Source organism: Pseudorasbora parva, chromosome 19 (genome assembly GCF_024679245.1).
Source record: "Pseudorasbora parva isolate DD20220531a chromosome 19, ASM2467924v1, whole genome shotgun sequence".
NCBI lineage: Eukaryota > Metazoa > Chordata > Actinopteri > Cypriniformes > Gobionidae > Pseudorasbora > Pseudorasbora parva.
The window spans coordinates 34330249-34352201 of record NC_090190.1 but is presented as its reverse complement, the minus strand read 5'-3'; the positions used below and the strand labels follow the sequence as shown (position 1 = coordinate 34352201).

Below are 21953 nucleotides of genomic sequence, written 5' to 3'. Positions count from 1 at the left end.
CGTGGTTCTGCGGGGTCTGCAGCGGGAGAGGAGAAAGAGCAGAGCAGAGCAGAGCAGAGCGGCATGTAAGTAGGTCACCGTCACGCACAGATGACGAACACCTGTTTCTGATTGCAGTAATTGGCGTGGAGAGACCATTTAGGCCATGTCCACACTAAAACGGTTTCATTTGAAAACGTATATTTTTCTCTCCATTTTGGCCTTCTATCCACACTGAGACAGCGTTTTAAGTCACTGAAAACGTATCGTTTTGAAAACGCTCTCAAAAGCGGATACATTTGAAAAGGCCGTCTTCGCGTTGTAGTGTGGACTGTGAAACTGGAAGCTTTTTAATACGATGACGCATTTTAGCCATGTGAGGCAGTCATATAACCAATTCAGCCAAGACAGTAAATGACATTGTACAGCAGTTGTTTTGTATGCTTTCTGTTTTGACAGCCTTAAATATTAATGTCAGTTTGTACATACTGTTAAAAAACTCAGTGCCTTTTCTCGACATTGCCGCAAAATTTCAAAGAGTAAATCGAGTACCGGAAATGACGCAAGTCGAAGCGTCTTGGTTTTGCTCATGCGCAGTACGGGGATGTAAGCGTTTTCAGACGTTTCAGTGTTGATGAAATTTTTTTGGAAAACGATTGAATGAATCTTCCAAATAAGGCAAAAACAGAGCATTACATCCTGGGGGTTGGGGAGGCTTGTCCACAGATCCCATGGACATCACTTTTGCCATATGTATACGTATCTATGGCTGTTGCAAGCTTGATAATAGCGTGTCATTTTCTCTCACAAACCATTGCAACCAGTTGCTGCTTCTGCTTTTAGAGGGAAACACTGCCCATACCTGCTTATCTAGGATCAGTAATCCTCTGTAAGCATTTAATTAGCATATTAGCGAAAAGAAGCAAAAGATCCAATGTGTATCTGTATTTGGACTCGTCAAACGATTACATTTCCAACGTGTTTTCGCTTCGGTGAGTAATGTAGCCAATCACAGACATGTGTGTAGATTTCTACAACGCAGTTGGCCAATCATAGGTATTGAATCTGGGATCCACTCACTGCTCGAGTGTTTGTCCAGGACACAGCTGAGTTCAGTTAACACGCGTCTCTTTAAGTGCAGACATTGTGAAAATAAAAGATTCATTGTATACCAGCTTCACGAATTAATCCACTTCTACTACTTTTAAGATTAGTGTTAAAATGGACAACAACAACAAAAAAAATCTAATCTGACAACCCTAGAACACATGCTGAGGGGTTAAATATTAATACTGGATAGGTTGTATGCTTGAACCAGAAGTGTCTGACAAAGTTTTAATAACAGTTTTGGCCTCCTGACTATTAGTTATTACTACTAACTAGTTACTAACACCTAACCCCAAAGAAGTTAGAGAGCAGTTATGTTAGGATGGAATTATTAACTATAGTGATATGTCAATTAAGCAAAAACTCACTTAATTTAGATTTTTTTTCATCAAAACATGAAAAAATATCATGTGATATTACTTATCTAGTGAATTCATCTTAATTTAAGATTTTTTTTTAAATATTTAGACTAGAAACGACAAAAATTCAAATTAAAAAGAGCTTTTTTTTTTGCAGTGCACAAACATATTCAGAAAGAGCTCACGTGAGAGTGAAGAAAACTTTCCTAACCTCTGCATACAGCGGCCTTACTAATATGCTCCGCATCTGATATTATATAAAAAATCATTAAAACATGGTACTAACTCAAATAATTATGCAAGTGGATATAGCAAGCAAAAACATCCTAATCTGACATGAATGTAACTTCCTACAAATTACTGCAGCCTCCTCATCTACAGGATGCTAGCTGTCATTTTGACAGTTCCCTCTTGATGAAAATATTCAGTGAATGAATGCACCTGCACTGCAAAAAATGATTTTCTTGTCTTGTAATTCCCAGTCAAAATATCTAAAGATTTTTAAATCAATGTGCATTTCCACATAAGAAATGCATGTTCCTGGGGACAAAAGAAAAAAGCTAATTTAAGTATATTTTTCTTATTTAGCAAATTATATGCCAATAGCGTAAGAAAAAATACTTAGTATGAAAAGCATGTGCAGCGTGAATGAATGAATTAAGTATTTAAACAGCGCTGACACTTTAAAAATGGGGTAACTGAGTAGAAGTTACCTCTCTTTCAGAAACGGGCTTGACTTTATATATAATTTATATATATAATTTGCACGTAAACTTGTTGTAAAAAGTTAGAGTCTTACATTAATAATAGTCAGATTTTGTAATTTGCACGCTTTTTTTACTGTTGATGAATTAGTCTATTATGATTTTAGTTTTTTGAGACGATTGTAAATTAATAAATAAAAAGTAAATTGATCTAAACTAACGTCCCATCCCAACATTTTTTAAATTCTGCATCAGAGTAATCAACCTTTACATATTGAGCCCTCAACATCGGGATTCTCTCTCTGCTAAAAACGTGTTATGGCAAAATAAATATATGGCATTACCCAATTAATCGTACAATAACAATGAGCGTTGTTTAAACTTAGCCATCTAACGCAGAATTTTTTAAATGTTGGGAAGGGACGTTTGTTTAAACCAGTTTATTTTTTATTAATTAATTTACAGTCTGCTCAAAATCAAAAATCATAATAGACTAATTCATCAGCAGTAAAAAAGCGTGCAGATTACGAAAACTGACTATTAACGTAAGATGCTAACTTTTTACAAATTCAAATTCAAGTGCAAATTATCTCTAACTTCTTTGGCAAACATCATTAATAATAAATCGAATTTAGAAAAAAAACAATGCACATTTTACCAATAAATAAAAGGAAACAATCACCTTTACATACCTGTAATCCTCCCACTTGCCTCTGCTCTGGCATGCTTTATCTGTTCTGTTGCGATCTGCGTCTCCTGCCGATGACGTGTTTTGCGGGGGCGTGACCCCGTTTCTTGACTCCACCCCCACGTCAAACCAGTGCCACAAAGAGAACCGTGCAAAAATGCAGCGCAAAGGAAAACCGGTAACGTGAGCGTACGCTTGACTGAAACGCAGAATAAAATGAGCGGTGCAAATCATTAAGTGAGTTTGAACATGTAAAATATGTGGTAAAGATAAAATAGGATTACAGCTGTCATAGATTTTTGTAATTGATTATAATTTTATTTTTGCACTACTTTATTTTATTTTGCAATTTATTATTTTTGTTTGCAAAACTTATTTTTTTCCGCTCAATACTTAATTTTTCCTTGGCAATTCTTTATTTTTGTTTGCAAAACATTTTTTGTATTGCTCAATTCTTTTTTCTTTTTTTTTTTTGCAAAACTTTATTTTTGTCCTCTCTAGCTCAGTGCCAAAAGAGCGAAAGAAGCGCTAATCTTAGCGGTGTGATCATGTGCTGCAGAGGCAATCCTACAGGGATGATTACATTTCACTCACCAAAGGTAGGTCAAGTCTATCAAAGTCAAAGAATTTTTGACACAGAAATACTCCATCAAACGTTTTTGAAACTTTGTCTATGTTTAGGATGGGAATCCAAGTCTTTAACAGTGTAGCTCAGTATGCATGAAACAGCATTTCACCCCCCCCCCCCGCCCCTTAAGTCACACTTTATTTTAAGGTGACATATTGTACTTATAAGTATAATTACTGAGTAATATTAGTTAACTATGTACCACTTACTTTAGAAGTACAGTTTGGTGTAGGGTAAGTTACTTGTAATTATGCATAAATTACTGTTATTACTATAGTAAGTACGTGTAACGTGTAACTACGTCACTTTAAAATTAAATGTTACTGTGCTTTAGATTATTAAATACATAAGTCCAGTATTTTGCAAATATAAAAAATGTCAGACTCCAGAGACCAAATAATGAATATCAAGAACTTTATTGTTTGTATTTCTATAATTATAATCAGTAAATGGTTATAAATGCTTTTCATTGTTATTCATTCATGATTTTTTATATTTTTTGTATTAAGTACACATTAGAATGGCAAACGTAAAATCATAAAACATTTCAGACATTACATTGACACTGTACACGTGTAAAAGATTTTCTAGAGTCAGTGTGTTTACAGTGCAGTGAGAAATCTCTCAGCTACTCTAAAGCCTGATATGGTACAAAGACAAACTGTTAACCATGTTACAAAAAGTAATTAATTTCTTCATTGATTCTCACTCAGCAAAAAAAAAAAGTTTTCTAAAGAAAATTTGCTGCACAATATTGGAATTCCCTATAAGCCAGGGTCACATTCTGCTCACAGGCTCAATGGCCTGATCGGTGATTTCAGTACTTCTCAAGATCATCTCTACTTGTGTTACTTACTGATATTAAACATCGTCATTATTTTTTGTGTGAATTCATTAAGAATGTATCTTCCAAGCATTTATTTGCCTGCTGTACAGTGATTTTATACCAATCAGCAGGTATGTCTGCTGGTTTTAAATTGTATCTCTTAGCAAATTTTGTGTTGTACTTAGCAGAGATGTACTTCCAGAAGTCGGTGGCCTCAATACTAGAGTCAGGCTGTATCCTCCAGTCTGGGTAGATCTGTCTGTATTCTTTATATGGATGCCACTGTTGTCCTGTTTCATTACAGCGGAATGATAGTTCACTAGCAAGAAGAGATGAGCATATGTCAGGGATTAATTTATTTGTTTTATCCCAACTGTAGTAACCAATGCCCTGTGGCCGATGAACTGAGGCAAAATGTTCAGTATGTTCTTTTCCTCCAGCTTCACACGGTGCTTTGCAGAATGGACATTTTTTCCCGCAGCCAAACACTCTGTTGAAGAGCACCTTTTGAGGTCTGTTTACTGAGAGTTTGGTTATCTTAGCCCTTAAATCACCTTCTCCATGTAGCTGATTTGCCAAGGCCTGATGCATTTTGTCTATTGATGATTTAAGGCAATCTGTAAACTCAGCAGGGTCCGAGTTGTTTAACGCCAGAGTTGCACTGAGGTTGTCAATTGGTATGACCAGCTCTTTATCAAGACATTTGAAGACATTGGCCACAAAATTGCAGCTGTTGTTTGTCATGCTTTTTGCATTTTCAATTGCTGTTTTGAGATGGCTGACAATTGTGTTCAGATGTTTCATCTCTAACTTGAGAAAAGAGTCTTCCTTTGAAAAATGTTCAATGATCTTCTCTGAAATCCACTCAGTTACAAACTTCTCATAGTTCACCACATACTCAATAATATTGTTGAAGTCTTTATCCTGAAGCAGTTGTTTTAAAAGTGAAAACTGGAAAAATGACCTTGTGCTAAAATCAAGAGCTGTTTCGCCTGTCAACATTTCATCCACAATGTCCGGTCCAAGACGTTTCTGGATGTATTCCATCACGGCAGGGGCGAAGCATTGCATGGCACACATCTCTGCCTTCTTCTGACACTGGTCTCGTTGGTAGTAGAGGTCTTTAAAGTCAGCTAACCACTGCTCTTTGAACCTTTCAAGAGATGTCAAAGGATCGGTTCTCTGTATGTAGTCGTCATGCATTTTCTGGAAAGCTCTTGCTGCAATCCCACAAATGTGGATCTTGAGAGATGCTTCAATTTCAGGGCTTATTTCTATATCCTTGCAGTCTTCCAATTTCTTGTCAATGGAGCACAGCAGTTCTTGTATGTCAGCACTATAGTCTGATTTTGCAATAGTTTTAGATGAAATTAATACTTGGCTCTCTTTTATTATTCTGTCGCATGTTAGTTGTATGAGTTTATGTTTTTTATTCCTCTGTGCAGGCATAAGGGAATTCCTGAGTTTTTTAAATACATTAACTTTTACAGTCGTTGCATAAAAAGGTCCGGTTCCACACTGATCTAGACTGGTGACATTTATCAGCATCTCACGTATGGTTCCACCTTTAGTTTCCAAGTTACTGTGTAAGAATCTGTACGTTTCCTTCCCCACATCACAGCTTGGTAGAGCTGTAAGAGAAAACTGCGTCACAATCTCATCCCACATTTTTTTGAATTCCTCATTTAGTTGACCATCAGAGAGGTTATTTTTTGTAGTCCTGCAGGCACTGATCAAGCTGAGCACTTTTTCCTTCATGGTATCCCTTTGGTTTTGCTTTATAAGTTCTACCTTTTCAGTTCCCTTCTGTATCAATACAGCATTCTCCAGTTTCTTTCGTAGATCCGTCTCTGTCTCCCTTCGAAGGCACAGAGCGCTATTTACAAAGTCCTCCTTGTAATTTTCGACAAGGTCCACGTGTTCCTCTTTGCTTTCAAAGTATTGCTGAAGTTTACCTAAAAGGCTTTCCTCCTCTTTGTGAAGCTCTTTAATAGCTTCATGTTTTAAATCAGCCACTACTCCGTCAATATTAATTGTGTTGCTTGACCGCACTGCCATTACACCCATGTTAGTGATTTTGGTTTCAGATTTTGTGTACCAGTCAATCATGTGCTTCTTGAAAGCCCATTCCCAAGTGTTAAACTCGACACAAAGTTTGGAGTACGCTTCAGCGACAAGGCTATTGCGAAAACTGAAAATAAAGTTTTCAAACTGGACAGCCTTCCAGAGACTTCGTATCCATTCTTCAAATGCCATGAAATCCTGTGCTGGGACCCTTGTTGCCGTTAAAATATTAAGTATCCCATCCTTCAACTTTCTCACCTCCTCACTGTAACCGGTACTAACAGGGGCCATTGGGGGAACTCCAAGCCACAATCCAGGTATGTACCAGTTGTTTCCATCAATGTTATACTCTAGAATGTCTGTAAATTTCTTGTTGTTGCCAAGTTTCTCCATTTTAGCAGCTGCTTGTGTCATTTCATCTAGCTGTTTCAAGAGAATCTTTCTCTCTCTCAAGGTCTTTTCGTACACCGCAACATCAGCAGTGTTTTGATGTACAAAATGACAACAGGGTCTTTTCCCCACCTCTTTCATCCGGAGAAAAGCATGGACGACAATTTGCAAAGTGTCTTTCATTTCTGTAGCGTTTTCCATGGCAATGTTGACAATAGTGATGTCGCTCAGCCCAACAACCACAGTCGCAAGTTCATTATCATGCTCATAGGTATTAGCTAGTTTAGCCAACTCTGGAGATTTTAACCCCTCAGTGTCAATCACAAGGATATAGTCACATTGAAGCTCTGATCTGAATTCCTCAGATACGCCTATTAGAAGCATGAAGGCGCCTCTTGTGCATCTTCCACTGCTAACAGCAAACTGAATTCCAAACATTGTGTTGAGCAGAGTAGACTTGCCCGTGCTTTGGACTCCTAGAACTGTTACAACTCGTATCCTGTTGTGAGGTCTTGTCAGGTTGTTGAGTGCCGTGAGAACATCTCTAATCCACGTCAGAGAAATGTTTGATGCCTCTCCATCAATAAGTTCTAGAGGAAACCCAGTCAGCATCAATTGTGCACATATTTCTGGCAATTTCTTCAGGGCAGTGTGCATCTTATTTTTTTGTGAGTGGGTTGATTCATATAGTTGACTCAACTCTCTCATGAAGTGTTGGACTCCTAAAGAGCTGCTGGCAATCTCAGTTTCCAGATCTCTGAGACGTTCTTTATCTTCTGTGGCATTCTTACATTCTTCCCTATACTGTTCATCAAGCCTTGACAGATGCTTTCTTGTTAGATGATCTAAATTGATCTTCATCCATTTGAGAAAATATAACTGCTCATCTGGGGAGCAGCTCAGGCCAGAGATGAACTGATATATTGTTTCTCTAATGTCACTGCTTCCTTGTTGCTTTCGTAGTTTCTGGATTTGATTTTTAAGTTCACTCTTGTAGTGCTCAATGTTTTGTTTCTTTGCTTTCAGTCGACACATCTCTTTCTCCACTTTGGATATCTCTTTCCATAGTTTGTCTTGCAATGACAGTTCCTTCATTTTGTATTCTGGTATATTTGTGATTTCTTGAGTGATCAGGTCTGCCCTTTTCTTAGCATTTTGACAAATGGTATTGTTTTCATCAACAAGAATCCCCAGTTCTGGTGCAATCTTTGACATCTTTTCAATACTAATTTTAGTAGAATCTGCAAGTATTTCAACGACAGCCTTCTGTAGTGCATCAACAAAGTTAAAATCATTCATGTTTCTATCCCTAAGGATTTGGGAGTATGGTTTGAACTTTGTCAAATTGTCTCCTGATTTTGAACTGTTTGTGGTGCAAACCAGAACCAATTTTGATGTAATTTGTAGGGCTTCAAGAAATGTCTGATTTGAGTCTAAATCATCACAGAACAGAAAAACCGCAGAGGATGTTTGGCTCAAGAAGTCGAATTGGGCCTTAAAGGCCAAAATATCCCCACGTAGATTAGCTAAAGCCACTGGCTCTTTAAATTTGTCAATAGTTTTCTCTCCCCGAGGGAGATACCAGCTCATTTCAACAAGACCGTTAGATATCTTTCTTGGAATGTTCCCATTTTCCAGTTCCTTGTGGAAAAATGTGTCATGATTTTGCTGATTGTTGCTGAGGAGTGTGTTCAAAAATTTAGACTTGGACACACTACTTTTGCCTAGTCTGACGAAAGAGATCAGGGGCAAATCAGTTTGCACAATACTGTTTTCCTCTAAAGCAGCTTCTCCCAAAGAATGGGATCTGAACTGTTTTGTTATGTCCCTCAAGGCCCAAAGCATCAGAGTGCACTCCTTCGTGTCACAGTTTGGCAGCAGCAAAGGCACAGAGAACTGACACATTGACATTTTTAGAGCCATTTCTTGCTGGAGGAAAGGATCGGCACAGTGGAACAGAGCTGTGATCAAATCTAGCGGACCGATTCCTTTCTGATCTTCATATATACCAGAGTTACTGGAGTTAGTTGTTTCTAAGTTAAAATTTGAAGCACATTTTATAATTCTAGCGGATGAATTAACCATCATAAGCTTTCTGAGGAAAAGCCACGGCAAAGATTTAAGACTATGTGCAGTTTGGTCCTCATGTGACAGTTTCCTTAATTCCAACACAGACTGTAAAGTTAGTTTATTCGTCAGGTGGTTTTGTAGTCCCAGATCCAATAATACAGATTCCATATTTATGTCTGCAATACAAGGGTTATACAGTATTATATCTGTTTCAAATCATTGTAAGAAATTGATGTGTGAAATGATTCTTTCTCTGCTGGAAAAGACTAGCATATACTGAATGTTTCGGATGCTGGTACCCCAAACAAATGCATTCAGGATACTCATTTGATCAGTTCATGCATTTATTGGGGTTTTAAAAAGTGAAAAATTGCGTCAGGCTCAACTGTTTAAGCAACGGGAAACACAAACCAGCACTAACCAGCATAAACCAACCTTAATCGTTATGGATGTTCATGCTGGTCTTTTCAGCAGGGTCATATTGGTTTTATTGTTTGATCAGGGATAAAATACTCACTTGTGCGATGTGTGATTTTAACAGGAGTGCTCTCAAGTTTTGTGCCATTTAACTCAACTACAGTGTAGACAGAGAAGCAATATTCCGTTCCTGGTTTTAAATTGAACACATTAAGCTCTTCCTGATCTGTAAATGATTCCATTGCATCGGCTTCACTTCTCCATATGACCCTGAATCTGTGAGGAATCCTGTCATCAGTGATAGGGTCAATCCATTTCAGAAAAACTGAAGTTGCTTCATTTTTGATCTGTATGTGTTCAGGTGTGAGTGGCTCTGTAGGGGATTATAAAACTTCATGTCATTTTGTGCATAGCAATTCCATTTGTTTATTCACTAAATATTATTATAATGCATTGGCTGTAAATGAGCAGGCTCCTCTTACTTGTGTGTATGATTAAAACGTCTGGTTCACTCTGTTTGCCATTATTCAGTATTGTGTTTATTGTAACTTTGTATTCAGTAGCAGGAAGAAGATCTTCGATTAAAACTGTATTTTCATTCGATTTCACAGTCACCGATTCTGTTTTTTCTTCATTTTTATACATAATCACTTGGAATTTATAGAGACTGGGATCCATTTTTTGAGGTGGCGTCCAGTTCAGTTTTACAGTTGTTGCATCTTCTGCCACATATTCAAAATTCTCAGGTGCTGGTATAGCTTCAGGAAAAAAAACAATACATGAGTAAATAAAGAATAAATAATGCACCCAACTTTTTTTCAACCCAAGTACATTTGTGAGGTCAGGCAATGATGTTGGATGAGAAGGCCTGTCTCACAGTCTCTGCTCTAATTCATCCCAAAGGTTCTATAGGGTTGAGGTCAGGGATAGTGGTTGAGTACTCGAATCCTTAAAACGTGACAGCGACAATCGCCCTGACTTGAAAAAATATATTTGTATATTTTTTGGATTGGTAACTGCGGCGTTTTGGGCGATAACTAAGGTCTGATTGGTTAGCATTAGACAGCACGCCTTCCAGACCACGAAATTAAGTGAAACTGAATCGCGCAGGGATGCCTAGAAGCACTGCGATTGTAAAATATAGTGCAATATGTGCAGTGCCAATCTGTCATAGCATTATAATGAGAATACGATTGTAATAGAATGTTGAATTCTCTGTGTTTTAGTTCTCCGTATATCAGCGCGCTGTTAAAGGAAATCCACAACAAGAGTTAGGCTACATCAGAGCGCAGTCAAGTTCATGGGTGCATCCACGTCCTTTTCCACAGATGCAAGTTGTAAGATTACTTGTTTAATACTTGATTATATGTTGTCTATATCTGATTAATCTCAGGACGTGTTTGGTTGAGTTTAATACCCAGCAAACAAAGCAACCCAGGCTCATTGGAAATATGTGACTCTGCCTACATTTTTGCAACACCTGAAATATGTACCTCCAGGTACGTTTACCTGCACTTTTTGGGTGAAACCTCCACCGGAGGCGCTAAGTGGTAATATTTTTTCTCCATTCCCAGACTGATCTCACGAAATGGCGTATGTATGACACGCCAATTCGTATGCCATTTTGGCGTGCTATCAAGACGCATAATCGCTTTTTAGGTTTCTTTATACCCCTACACTGCCTCTACCCCTAAACCTACTCGTCACACACACACACGCACACACACAGCCCCTAAACCTACCCATCACCAGAAACATTCTGCATTTTTACCTTTTCAAACAAATAATTTAGTATGTTTATAAATCCATTTACCTTGTGGACAAACACATATTCAGACACATTTTGAACGTGTAACTTAATCCCTTCCCTAAACCTACCCATTTGTGTATTATAAAAAACAGGATATAACAGGTAGATACAACTGCATGCATAATTTATTCAGAAAGTACAAATATCCCAAGTGTTCCGAGGCCAAACGATTGATTTGTGTGAAGAAAATCCCCAAAAGTGATCAGTCACGTCGAATCCATCCGCCAAAGATTAATAATACATTTCAAATATTGCCGCCGGAAGAAACGTCACGTCAGCTTTAACAGCATCGGCTGTCGTGTGTCTCGTGACCAATTGCGTCATTAGTCCAGCTTTGATTGTAAAATGCCATTGACTCTCATGTGTCTCGTGACCGATCGCGTCATTCAACTTGTGTGTATCATTTGAATCAGAAATATGAATGAACGAGTGCGTTTGTTCTGTTGAGGAGCGCGATCATCATTTCAACGACTAAAACATTAAGATCAACTCTGTTCTTCACATGAAGATATCATTTGACTTCAGAAGACTATGAATGCAACATGAGTTAATACTTTTATACAGTTTTTTGGTCCGTTTTTGCAATAAATACATTTATTTGGCTGTTACGTGTTTTGTAATGTTGAGAGTTGGTAGGTTTAGCGTAGGAGTGGAGTTAGTTGCTTCAAAATATAAAATTAGGCTATAAATATTCATTCTGTGAGATCAGGTTGGCACGCCACGTGTATGTTTACGCGAAGTCATGATGTCATGTTGAGAATCTGGAATGGAGAAAAAATATTACCACTTAGCGCCTCCGGTGGACGTTTTACCCAAAAAGTGCAGGTAAACATACCTGGAGGTACATCATTCGGGTGTTGCAAAGATGTAGGCAGAGTCAGTATTTCCAATGAGGCTGGGTTGCAACAAAGGGCTGCCGTTATCTCGGCTGGTGATTCCGCTTTAGCTCTTAATTTAATTTTACTTAATTTACTTAAATAAATAAATAAATAAATAAATAAATAAATAAATAAATAAATAAATAAATAAATAAATAAATAAATAAAAGTAATAATAATAATAATAATAATAATAATAATAATAATAATAATGTTCCTGGATAAATTATTTATAATAAATACTGCAATAATTCATAAAACAAGAGCTGCCTATTTATTTTTCATTGTGATATTAATCAATGTAACTTTGTCACTTAACAACTTTTCTTCTCGCATGTGAGCAAACCCAAACCATCCACTGATCCAATATCATTTGCAAAACCCAAAGGAAAAGTTTTTCTTAGAAAATCAATCTAGTGACAGAAAATGTTATAGTTGACAATTTGAAGAAATAAATATCAATAAATGGTTTCCTTAAGTAAACCTGAAATGCACGTTTTACTATATAATTAGTAACAAAATGCATCATGTAGGTTTTATAGTTTAAATTATAGACTATACTATAATATACATGACAACCATAAGCAGCTTGCTATAAGTTTACCTGTACACACAGATGCAGAGAAACTCCTCTTTTCCTCAACCGCCACTACCGTGATGTTATAACTTGTGCCAGGCGAAAGCTGTTTTATCTGAAAATGGTTTCCTTGTGTTGTTTTAGTATATTCTTTTTCTTCATTCTTCCATTCGATTTGAAATGTTTGTTGTCCATTTGCAGCCACATCTGGATCTCCCCACTCTAAGCGCACTGAGTGTGGGCCTACATCAGTGAATCTAATGTGACCTGAGGGAGGGGAATATTTGGATAAGAGTTCTTCAATGCTTTTGTTAAAGATTAAAGGGTTACTTCAGCGATTAACATATGGCTTTGTATCAGTAGAAACCCGGGAGTATATTTAAATGATCGTGCTCCCCCCTCTTATATCCCCCTGAGACGAGAGATTTATGCATTTTATTTCTGGAAAAATTCCTCTCGTGACGCAAATTGACGATATTTGCGTCACGAGAGGAATGATTGCCCAGAGGCTAAAGACTACAGCCAGCAGAGGGAGCCATTTCCGCATGTTTTCATCTCGTGCATGGGGAATGGAGATCACACTTACAGCACAGCTCAGCTACAGGCATTAATTTAAATGGATGCTAAGCAATGTAAGTGTTTTAACTTCTCAAATTAATTTCTATGAAAGTTAAGCTTCCAAAGGCATGAACTGAAAACGCGTTGTGAATGTATGCCGTGAATGTGGTCGCGATTACCTCAGCTCTCATCACGAGCTCATCAGCTCATTTATGACGTTAAATGTAATCTGACTCCTAATCTGAGTCAGCTGTGAAACTCACGCGGCAACTCGATCGTTATATTGAACAGACACGTTCAGTATTTAATTGTAGGAACTCAGTCTCTGTAATCCAGTAGCGGTGGCTTTGGGAATGGCCTCACAGGGCAGCGAAGCATTCTGGCATTCAAGGTGCAACCAGGAAGTAAATAAGGGCGCCTTGCAAACATGACACCAGCTTTTTTGTCTTCAGGGACTGTTTTGTCTGAATGCTTCAAGTCAAAATGCAATCCAAAATCATTTTATTCCTGCCTGGGATTAAGAGCGTGCCACAGCCAAGCTCTTATCAAGTTGTTTGTTTGTTTGTGTGCAATGGGAGCGTTTGTTCAATCCAAGATTGCTCCGCTCTCGTCTGACTCTCTTCCTGAGGGAAGAGGGTTTTTGCATCTGAGATTAGTAAAGTGGTCCCGCTCACGCCGAGGCTGAGTGCGGACGCACGTCATGATTTCCTCGAATGGGGCTCAACGATCGTCACGTGAGGTCGGTTCCCTCTGGTGATCTGGTGGCTGACGAGATCTATCAGAAATGCTCTTAGGGATGGCTGGTGAGAAGATAAACTAGTTCGCAGCCATCCTGACCATGTACGTGGAGCCGATGGATGTTATGGAACTGAATGATCGTTAGACTGAATATTAGACTGAATGATCGTTTTCTCCCCAGAATTAATTCATCAGCTCAGTTGAGCTTTCCATTCCTTCCTGATCTCCTTATTGAGATCGGGAGGGCATGGAAGAACCCATATCCAGTGCATTCACTGACATCAGCGGATTGTGAATGCTGATGTTTGGAGGATGAGTGGATTTGGATATGTGTTCTCACCATGGATTGTCGTTAAGAGTAATCTACGGTCCTGGTAGGCGAGAACACTGAGCGAGCACACTGAGCTTCAACCCTGCCATCTGAGCTTTTTCAACAACATTTTCATCAGATGGTAGGGCATACACAGCAGCGGGTCAGCCTGGTGCCACTTTATACACAATGTCGGTGTTACAAGCGTACTAGGAGAATCTGCTGAGGGATCTCAATCAAACCATGTGCGGCAGTGTCTGAGGACACGCACGCCGCTGAGATCCGGGTCCCAGGCAGGCGGGAGGCGTCACGGTCATAGACCTGTGACGGGGCCTGAGGGCCAACATCGCCTCTGGTGCGCCCCGCGGTTAAGGGTGGGGCACCAAGAGGCAGACTCCCATAGAAGAGGAAAGGTGTATTACAACGTGGTTGGCGTGGATGAAATGGTCTTCCCCTGGCGGGTGGGTTAAGAATTACAACTGACTTTTATTCCTCTTCTTCATCATCTCCCCAGGCGCTTCTTATATTCTGCCTGTGGTGGGGCCGTGAAGCGATGATACTCTAGGTCCTGCCTGGCTGGTATGTGAAAAGTGCCCCCCTCAGGTTTGGTGCACCGAAGCATGCATGTTACATGGAAGCGATGAGGCACCGGAGGAGAGTGGGTGAGTCCCCTTTGTAGGGCAAACATTCTTTCTTTCCCTTATGTTTGGACTATGCTTCCCTGAGGGGTTTTGTGGGATGATGGATGTGTAAATCAAGTTTCTACAGAGAAGATTGGGCCTGTAGTTCCCAGGTGGGGGAGCTAGAACGATGTTTGTGATAAACACTGTGTGTTAATGTTAGGCTGTATGCTTTGTTAGTGGAGTGGAGTGCAGCACTATGGTCTGTTGTAAGCAGTTTCTCGCTGGGGATCTGCTTCGCGTGGGTCGGTCGGATGCCCTCCTGGAGCCGTAACACTGCCATGGCTGACACCCTTGCACGGACGGCGGGCCGCTGGATGAACAGACGACTGTCCTGGAGGCAGGTGACTTAAGTTGTACTCCCCTTGCTTTAGAGGGTTCAAGGCGTTTTTTGCTGAGTACACTGCTGTTGGCAATGTGTTTTAGGCCCAGGCTGGTAGGTGCTGCCCGGGAGAGGGCCCTACGGGTCGCTGGGACGGACCGGCTTCAGAAGGCCGGCCGGCGGTGAGACGCCAGCTAAGGCAGTCCCGGCAGTTGACTCCAGGACAGGTGGTAGGCCTTGGCAGGCCTCCTTGCGGCCTCCTGAGCACCCCTGTAATATATGTGTTCAGCAGATCCTAGGATCGAGCAGAAAAAACTCCCCTCGCTAGCAAGGGTTAGAAAGCACTATGCTGAGTATTGCTCTCCAGGATTCCTGTCTCTGAGCCTATTTTTTTTTAATCAGGAGGGGGGTCAAGACGTTTTTTAGGAGGGTCTTGAGACCCCATCATCCTTAGGGCTTCACCAGGGTATCTCATCTCTCTGGCTTCACCTTGGTCAGACTTCCCTCTGCCACAGATTTCAGAGTCTTGGTCTGCACATCGACCCTCCACCGTTTTAGTTCTGTTGGGCTCCTCCTTCCCTCCAGCTCACCCACGTTCCACCTCAAACACTTGTTGCTGCGACTCTGCCTTGGCCTCTGGTATCGCTGGCTTTTCATCTGTGCCCAGCCTCCAGTTCCATCAGCCTTGTCTCCATCAGTTGTTCCCCTGGAGTTGTCAGCCAAGTCTCCACTGTAACTCCTCCCTCTCTCGACTCCACCATCATTCTTCATCCTGGCTGCACTTTGGGTTCCCACCTGGCTCCTCCTGCTCCTGGCTCCTCCTACCATCATCACCATGGTTTCTCCCACCTTCACTTTTCCTGCCCTTAACCTGTTTCACATCCTCCTCTAGAACCCCCTCCCTCCTTCTTTTTGAGGGCCATGTGTTTTTGTTTCATTTTGCTCTTTGTTTCACCGCTTTACCTGCCCGAGATCTTGTTGGTTTCCTTTATTGTTAACTGTTTCCCAGTCAGGATTTTTTTCTATAAAAACGTTGCCAGCCACAGCCAGTTTTTTTTTTAACATTTTCACACAATTTTCATGCCAATTTTCAAAGAGAACAAACCCTCTGCTTTTCTTGAATATGAGAAAGTTTAATTAAAAAAAAGAAAACTGCAAAAAATTTGAGAAATACTTATTTTTGTAAGGGCCAGTTTACACATGGTCACTTGCATTTTTCCAGATAGCTAACTGGTTTATACATCTGGATAAGATAAGAATGATGATCAAAACATAGATGGATTAATCATTAGATTGAGTCCATTAACACCCCCAAGAAGTTTCACAGTCCTAGCTCTTCCTGGGTAGACATTTCATTCAATAACATTATAGCCATGTTGATTTATATGCAGTTTAATGTTGAGGATCGTGTTATTTTTAGGGCTGGGCAAGTTAACGCGTTATCACGTTAACGCATTCATTAATTAACGCCGACAATTATTTTATTGGGCATTAACGTAGTTATTTATTATTTTATTGAGAGTCCGTTGCTCACTGCCTCTGGATACACATACAGACAAACCATTGATCACATGAGAATACAGTGCTGTCTGTAGCCTAAGCTAGGGGGTTGACATTCTTTGTTTAGGACAAATAAAATATAAAAATAACCAAAAATTCGAGAATGATTCAGATTTTGTTTTTATTATATTCAATGTAAACAGCGATTGATGAGTGTATCTCTGCCTCTGGTATGTTAACAAGTCGCGTTGAGGCTCGCGCTGCCTGTCTGTGTGTGTGAGACATTTGTGGAGGAATCAAAACAATTGAGCAGCAATATAAACTCACAGAAGAAACATACTGGGGTAAAACTGAGTTTTTTGTAGTTGTTGATATTTATGATATTGTAACAAGTCGACTTTGCAATCGTGAATTGTGTAGCGTGAATGGTGTAGTTCAGTGTTAATTTTGACAGCAAATTCCGATTTAGTCTTAGGGCGTTTTCACACCTGAAAGTCCGCACCAAGGTCCGAACCAAAGTTTGTGTTTGGACATTTGGTTCTTTTTGGTTTGCTTTCACATTGCAGTTATGTTAGCGCACCAAAGAACTTTACATGACGCACTGGCGTCCTGTCATCATCATCTATTTGGGCTGCATCTTAACATTGATTGGTTTGTTAGCGGACGTGCGTCTGACGTCAGTGTGTTGTCAATTCAGCGACTAACTTTGACAAGAATGAATGAACAGACGCATCGTTGCCACTTCATTTTAATTTTGACCACTTCATTAAGATTTGTTTTGTAGACACCTTTATTTTGTATCTTAATTTTAATAAATGTTTCATCGTTTGCCTGAATTTAATAAATAAGCTTAAATAAATAATATAACATCCCGTGACGGAGTGATCATTTGCGTTGCACATGAACTGGAGCGGTCTCATAAATAAACCGAAACTCAGCTTACTTCTCACAGACATCAGAAATATATATATATATATAGTCAAGCAGAGCACGCTGTTCACGCGAGCTGACATGACTACACAAGCGGTTCTGGATAAAATGCTGCGCGCTCCCTCACTGCATGTGCTGTGAGTTTAATCTGTGTTTTTTCACTAATCCTACACCAGAACTTCCTGTAAATGGTCTGAAAGTCCGAACTATACAGAAAATGCTTTCACACAAGAAACGAACCGAACCTTTGTTCTGTTTGGTCCGGACCGAGACTACCTCTTTTCGTCGGACCAAATTTCGTCTGTTTGGTCCGGACCATGGTCCGAGGGAGGTTTCACACCTATAATTTTGGTTCGTACAAAACTGAAAAGTCAGAAAATCCGGACCAAACAAGGTAGGTGTGAAAGCACCCTTAGTCTTTTGAATAACACACCATTTAGTTTTAGTCCCATTTTAGTCATCTGAAATCTTTTAGTCTTAGTCTAGTTTTAGTCGACTAAATATCATAAGAGTTTTAGTCTTAGTCTCACGGGTCGGTTTGTATAACGTTTTAGGTTCACGGTTTCAGTACGGTTCGGTATTTGCTATGTTCACAGAATAAAAGTTATTAAAAATAAAGAAAATAAGAACAAATAACTTATATACAAGCAGTAGCACAAATAAATTCTATTGAGCAAAGATACTGATAAAATGAACAATGCATTTCCTGTTTTTTGTTAGTTTTAGGTAGAGAAATAGAATAAATAATCAAATGTAAAATAATTACATATTTAACTGTTTAAATGAAAGATTAATCCTTATTAAACTTACACAAGTTATTCAATCAAGAGCAGTGAGTCCTCATATTTTCTTTGACATTAAAGGTTGCTGCCCCTTTAAGACAGGGGTACGCGTCGTTTTTCTCGACTGTATAAAGTTCACTTAAGGCATATTCAGACTATGTCTGCTTGGATACTTAACAAGATGGACATGTTGACATACTTTTTGTATGAGTTTGTCCGTTCAAGCGCAAGACTTGAAAGCTACCTGAATATTTGCGCGCTGTTGGACGCGTGCGCGCTCTCGGATGACAGATCTTCACACAGTCCCTCCCATATATTTTCGTCTCATTTTTATTCGTTGTCTAAAGTGTCAGTTATATTTCGTCACGTTCTTCGTCATCATATCTGACTTTTTATTTAGTTTTTATTTAATTTTCGTCCGTGAAAAAGGTTAGTTGACGAATATTTTTCGTCATAGTCTTTGTCAACGAAATTAACACTGGTGTAGTTCAATAAACAAGTAGCCTAAATAATATATTAAGTTATAATATAATTATAATTATATAATTAGACCTTTTTTGTTCCATTTGACCCATTATTTTACTGAAGTACATAGTTCTGGAGGAAAGCAACACAGCGCGGTGTTTTGTTGCTAAATGATTCAGCGTTTTGAATGAATCATTTGAATAAACGACTCAATGACTCACTTATGAAGACGTTCTCTTGCTGCACCCTATTGGTGGTTATGTTTAAAAGTATGATTGCATGTTTTATTGAGAACATCAATCTTATAACATTATTTTTTGCAGCTGTATTTTTTGCAGTTTAAATTATTTAATTTATATTTAATTTGGGATTATTTAATTTGATAACAGCCTATAGTGTTTTTACTATGACAACTGAATTTATTAATTTATTAATCAAATGTAAGAATTTTATATGAAAGATGATGCATACATTTAATAAGATTTAAAAAAAAAATTGCCTTTATAAAATTAAATAATGCCCTGGGGTGAATATCACAAATATGCAGATTTAAGTAGGCCTATGTAAAAACTGACAGAACACTGATGAGAATATTACTACAGAATCAATATATGTATACCACCAATTTAATTTAATTGGATTAAATTAATGTTTAAGTTGATATTTACTGCTGTAAAAAGTGGTGAAAATTGAGTTACTCGATTCTGGTTTCTTAAGTGTATTTTAAAAGAGAAACATCCATTGAAATTAAAGCAGTACAATGAATGCATCTTAAAAAGAAAGAACTCTGCTTTTTTAAGTAGAATTGTTAATGTACAATGCTTTGCAACCTTTTTTAATAAACCGCAAGAAAACCTCTGCAGAATGGTTGTTATTAAATGCTACCAGATTACTGGTTGCCTTCTCAAATATTAATGGCTGTATTTTTAGTGCTAGCAGTCAAAAATAAAAAATAAATCTGCACAAAACGATTTCACACTTGCACACTTTCTTTGTGCACTTTTAAATGATTAAAAGGATTACAGTATTAAAAGCCTTAAAATGATGTGAATGGAAAGTTATCATTAGCATCCTAAGCTTTAATAAAGAATATACAAATATCATTAACCTCATCAGAAACCACATAATAATCCCTTAAAGGGAAATTACACATTTATGAATGTCCTAAAAAAATGGAAATGTATAAAGTATACGTTAAATTTACTTCCATACTTTCAGTTTCTTCCTCTTCTTCTTCTTCTTCTTCTTCTTCTTCTTCTTCTTCTTCTTCTGTTTCTTCATCTATGCACGTTCTTGTATTGCTATTGTTACACAACACAAACATATTCCGAAAGTGTCCATTGATAGGGCATTCAAAATATAAATATATAAAAAAAAGTTTCTCTCCAGTATTTTTCATTCTAGTTTACCTTTGAGAACCAATGCTTTCATCTCCATGATGAAATTCCATCTCTTGCATCAGAGCCTGGTAGTTTTCTCTAGGGTAATATTTTAATGATAATGTTGATTGTAAGAAAAAAATCTGGACATTATACAAAGATTTAATATGCACAAGTGAACATTTCCCATCAAGTATGTAAAAATCTTCCAAAATATTATTTATAAAATTATTTATTTGTCTACTTTTGTGAAATGTATGTTATTCATATTAAATTTTACACAATGGCCCAAAAAATGGGCTAAAATAATTCAAAATAAGATTATAAACAATACTCACAGGTTGATTCAGTGTTTTTTAAGACCTGCATCTTCCTTGAGATTCAAAAGACAAAATGATGGACTCTGTCTAATATATGACACTTATACACACTAACCAGCAAAGCTTGCAGTGTTTATTACATGAGCTCAGTTCCTGTCATAGGTGTGGGGTCACTGGTCGGACTGGTTTATGCGTGTTTTTTTGGTGTTTTTTTACATTTTTGAATGTTAGGTATGAGGAATATGTTGGTAATGTATGCTGAGAAAGAGCGAAAGGTTAATATAAATCAAGAAACAAAATAACACACTTGATGACACAAGAATGTTTTCAGCTGATGGAAAGAAACTTTTGCCAGCACGCGAATGTGAAATGTCTGTTGTTTCCACCACAGGATAAAATATAGAAAAATAGATATAAAAAGTCACAATTATCTTTTAAAGTGTTTTATTCTGTGTCAGAAACAAGCTTCTATATCATTAGTGCTTGCACAAAATGTGAACTTAAAATTTACTTATAAGAACAGGTAGTACTTCTCAAATAAAAAAGAAAGTACAAAATAAACAAGTATCTTAATTATAGTACTAATAAGAAAACCAGTAGAATCCAGAATGGAGAATTATGCTTACCTTTCATTATAATTTCTATAACAGATTTGGTTACACTTTATTTTAAGTTGTCATTGTTACAATTTAAGTACTGAGTAATATTTAGTGAGTACATGTACATACTTTAAGGTTAGGCTAGGATTAGGGTTAGTTGCATGTAACTATATGCAAAATATACAGTTATTACTATGTAAGTACGTATAACATGTAACAAGGACACTGTAAAAAAAGTGTTACCACAGATTTTAATAGTTAATGATGCTTACCTCAGATGGCAAAAAGCATTATCTGAGCAAGTCCTTAGTGCATCCTGGTGCCATGAGTTCCACAGGAAAGCGATGCACACGCACCCAGCCTTCCACGTAATGTAAAAGCAAATAAGATTCATCAGACCAGGCCACCTTCTTCCTTTGCTCCGTGGTCACTTTGGTGCTTTTGGCGGTGGACAGAGGTCAGCATGGGCAGCCTGACAGGATTGCACCTATGTAGCGCCATACGCAACAAACGGTGAATTCTGACATCTTTCTGTTAGAACCACCATTAACTTCTTAAACAATTTGATCAAGCTACAGTAGCTCATCTGTTGGATCGGATAACACGGGCCAGCCTTCGCTCCCCACGTGCATCAATAAGCCTTGGCCACCCATGACCCTGTCGCTGGTTCACCCCTGTTCCTTCCTTGGAGCACTTTTGATAGATACTGACCACTGCAGACCAGGAACACCCCACAAGAGCTGCAGCTTTGGAGATGCTCTGACCCAGTTGTCTAGCCATCACAATTCAGCCCATGTCAAACTCGCTCAAATCCTTACGCTTTCCAATTTTTCCTGCTTCTAAGACATCAACTTTGAGGACAAAATGTGCACT

General features: G+C 38.4%; 1 protein-coding gene across 1 annotated transcript; it reads right to left on the bottom strand.

The window, feature by feature from the left end:
- Nucleotides 1-4339: 4339 nt before the first annotated feature.
- LOC137047399 (interferon-induced very large GTPase 1-like) lies at nt 4340-15066 on the bottom strand. Its single transcript, XM_067425030.1, has 5 exons — nt 14982-15066; nt 12525-12764; nt 9715-9990; nt 9333-9605; nt 4340-8991 (listed from the first exon to the last, which is right to left on the bottom strand). Exons 1-5 carry the CDS (start codon nt 15064-15066, stop codon nt 4340-4342), a joined length of 5526 nt encoding a protein of 1841 aa, XP_067281131.1.
- Nucleotides 15067-21953: the final 6887 nt, after the last annotated feature.

Excerpts from the sequence above, each read along its gene's own strand:
- LOC137047399 (XM_067425030.1), bottom strand. The coding sequence starts at position 15,066 with ATGGCAGTGTTACGGCTCCAGGAGGGCATCCGACCGACCCACGCGAAG. Across the intron at positions 12,765-14,981 it reads ACTGCTTACAACAGACCATA|GTCACATTAGATTCACTGAT; the intron begins GTGCTGCACTCC and ends CCCCTCCCTCAG. Across the intron at positions 9,991-12,524 it reads CTCTGCATCTGTGTGTACAG|CTATACCAGCACCTGAGAAT; the intron begins GTAAACTTATAG and ends TTTTTCCTGAAG.